The following is a 4,395-nucleotide window of genomic DNA, read 5'->3' as shown; positions in this document are numbered from 1 at the left end:
TATAAAATATTAAAAGAATATTTTAGAATCTTAAAAATAATCACATAAAATAAATTGTCGTTATTGGTTAAATATTATCAGACACGAACAGAGTTCATCCAATCATAGTTCATTAATTCGATGCAATTCGGTTGCCCTCTATATAGAATGTTAGTAATAAAAATAAGAACCATCGTGTGGCGCTACCGTCGCATTTGTCAATAGAGGATTGAGAGTCAATCTCGGCTACCCGAACATAGATTTGGTGTTTCTGTATCGAGGGTGGGTCTGTCCTTTTTTTGCGGGAGGGGCCGCATAAACTAATTGAAGCGGAGGAATCGGTAAAGCATTAGATATTCGTGTCTACCATCGGTAAGGTATAAGGTTCTAACCACAGAAGAAGGTTCTATGGTTCAACAAAAAAAGTTGTAGCCCTCCTATGCGGTGCGGTGTTCGTAGAAAAACAGTAACGATCAACATCGTTCAGTGGATGGAGTTTTGTACGGTCCTCGGAATCATTCCCTGATTCCTTGTACCCTCGTCATCCTATTCGACGACCCCTCTCCCTCCCTTTTTCTCTTTCCCTAAAGTTTAATCCTACATACACTGTATTTCGTTCTTGTTCATGGCTGTGGGCCGGAGTGGGGGAAAACAATTCGTGTAACAAACGTCGATTTTAGGATCTGTATGCAGGAATATGTCAAGTTTAAAAATCGGTAAGTCGATGAAATCGCACGAAAAGAGCTATGATGATTTAACGATTTTTCACGATGTAGACAATTTTACGCGAATTAACGTTATTTTATATATTGTGAAATCCTTTCGTAATTTATTATTTATAAGAATTATGGTTATATATATATGTATATACATATAACATACATCATACATACATACATACATATATACATCATATATACATCATATATACATCATATATACATACATATTACATACATACATATATACATACATACATACATACATACATACATACATACATACATACATACATACACACACATACATATACATACACACAAAATTTTCATTATGCTTCAATAATTTTGCACCTGTCGACCTCTGTTGAAACAGTTAGTACAAACTTACTTTTCGTATTTCTTCTCTCTTTTAATTTAAATTTTATTTTAATTAAAATGTATACCATTTTTTAATAAATAAACGATTTAAATATTATGAATTACATACTGTAAATTTTTGTGTGTACTGTGTGCATTTTCAAACCTTAGATATAAATTCATTTTATTTAACTACCTAACATTTATTTTATGATAAATTGGTTATACTTCCTAAAAAAATTTTAATGTACATGTTTGAATCAGATACATTTTTTATAGTATATATTTATAATTTATAATATAATCAATGTTTTTTTATTATCAAATTTAGGAATGTGCTTATTATATCAACATATTAATTTCATTTTTAGAAATTTAGTTGTACAATATTGCCTTGTCTATGCACGTAATAAATCTTTTATCTTCAGAGTAAATTTTATTTATTGCAATTAAAATTTAAATATACTTGGAAAATCATAAGAAATTATATGTATATATGATAAAGCATCTTAAATTATTTCTATCTTAACTGATATTACTACAAAACATTGTAAATCTTTGTAATATTTATATAAAATATAATTCATTTATAGACGCTATAGACGCATGCTTTATAATAAATAAAATATATATATTTAATAAGCAAACCGTATGTATTATATAAGTTGTATCTCTAAGTGAAAGTTATATTTTCAATAATAAAAATTATAATTTTTGTAATTTCTTATTTGTAATTTCAAGATAATAATTGTCATTTTATTTCCTTCAAAGTGTGGTAATGCGCTTGCTTGCCCTACCCGCAAGAACGATGGAGTCTGAACAAAGAGATCACCAAGTTTACCATCAATAAACAAAAAAGCTGAGGAATGAATGCCTGCTGCACATACGTCACCAACATAGTACAAGCAGAATTACAAACAATTCGAATAGTACATCTGTAGCAGCTACTCATAGCACAGTTTAATACACATATACACACTTTATATACATACCTTCCCCCCTTTTCGCACATGGCAGCCATGAAGCATGGTACGTTTTCATTCTTGTATGCATTGCTTTATTTGTACATTTATTTTTTGTTGCTTTATATTAGGAAAGATTTTATGTAAATATATTTGAATAAAAATGTGTATTATTTGATCATAATGTTTAATTTACATAAGAATTATATTGATAATAATCTTGTTTATCGATATATTTGATTCTTGTCTTTTATTTTTTGCTAAAAATCGAATTTATTATTAGTATAGTAAATAGCTTTACTTTTATTACATTATCCTAAGTAAGTTCTAGTAATATTTGATAAATTTTGTAAAAATAGGTTTTATTTTATTTTGTAAAGGCAAATTTTTATTATACTTTTATTTAATAAGTTTATATCAAAATAATTTTCATAATACATTTTAGGCAAAACAAGTCAAGACGACGTGTGTTACGTTGTCGCCAAGTACGACTATGGAGCACAAGGAGCTCAAGAATTGGATCTGCGTAAAAACGAGCGCTACTTATTGCTCGATGATTCCAAGCACTGGTGGAGAGTACAAAGTGCTAGAGGACAAGCTGGTTATGTGCCAAGCAACTATGTTAAAAAAGAAAAACCATCCCTTTTTGATAGTATTAAGAAGAAAGTTAAAAAGGGCTCTGGCTCTAAAACATTACCATCTAGTAATTCACCTTCTCGAGCTGTAGAGTCACCAATTATGGCTAGACGCTTACCAGCTGATCCAAGCGAAGCAATAGGTACTGCTGTTGTTAAATATAACTATCAAGCGCAGCAAACAGACGAATTATCACTTGTCAAAGGCACCAGAATTCTAATACTTGAGAAAAGCAATGATGGCTGGTGGAGAGGTCAAAGTGGTACTCAGGCTGGGTGGTTCCCATCTAATTATACTCAAGAAGAAGGAGACGCTGATGATACTCTTCATACATATGCTATGGCAGAAAATGTTCTTGATATTGTAGTTGCATTATATTCATTTTCTTCAAACAATGATCAAGAGCTATCTTTTGAAAAAGGTGATCGCTTGGAGATTCTCGATCGTCCTCCAGCAGATCCTGAGTGGTACAAAGCAAGAAATAGTCAAGGGCAAATTGGCCTTGTACCACGTAATTATCTTCAAGAACTCAGTGAATATCTAACACAACCATACCGCGATCGTGGCGTAACGAGTAATGAAATTAGTGCAAATGATTCTCTCGAACGAAGACCTGATCCAGGCGATAGACCACATCTTGTTGGAAAACCTTGGTATTATGGCAATATTACAAGATCGCAGTGTGATACTTTGCTCAATCAGCATGGTCATGATGGTGACTTCTTAATCAGAGATAGTGAAACTAATGTAAATATAAAACTTCATGATCATCTTTTACAATAATGAATATAAAAAAGGTGTTGAAAATAATTTTTATTCACGTGTGTTTTAGATGGGAGATTATTCTGTATCCTTAAAAGCTCCAGGACGTAATAAGCATTTTAGGGTACATGTAGAAGGAGCACTGTATTGCATTGGCCAGAGAAAGTTCCACACATTAGATCAGTTGGTAGATCATTATCAACGAGCACCTATTTATACCAACAAGCAAGGCGAGAAATTATATCTGGTGCGTCCTTTACCAAAAGGCAATCCTAGCAGTAATGGTTGCTAGATGAATTCGTGCCATGCAAAAGTCCATGCGCTTTGAGATGTATCACTTCGATACGCGATGCCTGCCTAGTAATATCAATATCATACAGCTCGTATGTTTATACATAATGATTAACATAATTGGTCAACTCATGTATTAGAGATTCTTGATTGTTTCTCCATTTATACTGATAAATAATTTATTATTCTAAGTAATTGCCATTAGCAGTTCTTACACTTGTTGGAGCTTCCAAACTCTGCAGAAGAATAAAAAAATGATATCATATGGCAGTTGTGACATTTGACTAGTTGATAAAAGGCTTCTTATATCCACGTGTGATTGTACAATAACACCACCGACCATGTTATTATGATTAATAATATATCATATAACTACACATAATATAGACTGCAAGAATAATGATCAAATAACAATTATCGTGCAATTACGAACTATTAAGTGGATCTCTACACATCATCTATTGGTATTAAATTACGACAAAGACAACGTGTTCATTTGTGATTTTGTATTTATTACAAGTTTTTAAATAAACCGTATTTAAGTGTGTGCCAGGTAATATATATATACATATACATATATTACCGTTCCATTGCTTATTTTGAATATACCCTTGTTGGATTTTGTATTTTATTGCTTTATCACATCATAAATAAATGATTAATTATATTTATATAAAACCACAAAG

At 31.3% G+C, this 4,395-nt stretch overlaps 1 protein-coding gene across 1 annotated transcript; it reads left to right on the top strand.

The window, feature by feature from the left end:
• Positions 1-211: 211 nt before the first annotated feature.
• Positions 212-4,322, top strand: LOC124948841 (cytoplasmic protein NCK1). The gene is made up of 4 exons (XM_047493065.1): positions 212-695; positions 1,830-2,087; positions 2,466-3,403; positions 3,489-4,322. Exons 2-4 carry the CDS (start codon positions 2,069-2,071, stop codon positions 3,708-3,710), a joined length of 1,179 nt encoding a protein of 392 aa, XP_047349021.1. The 5' UTR covers positions 212-695; positions 1,830-2,068; the 3' UTR covers positions 3,711-4,322.
• Positions 4,323-4,395: the final 73 nt, after the last annotated feature.

Source organism: Vespa velutina, chromosome 4 (genome assembly GCF_912470025.1).
Source record: "Vespa velutina chromosome 4, iVesVel2.1, whole genome shotgun sequence".
Lineage (NCBI taxonomy): Eukaryota > Metazoa > Arthropoda > Insecta > Hymenoptera > Vespidae > Vespa > Vespa velutina.
The sequence above is the reverse complement of the archived record's forward strand: the minus strand, read 5'-3'. Positions and strand labels throughout refer to the sequence as shown.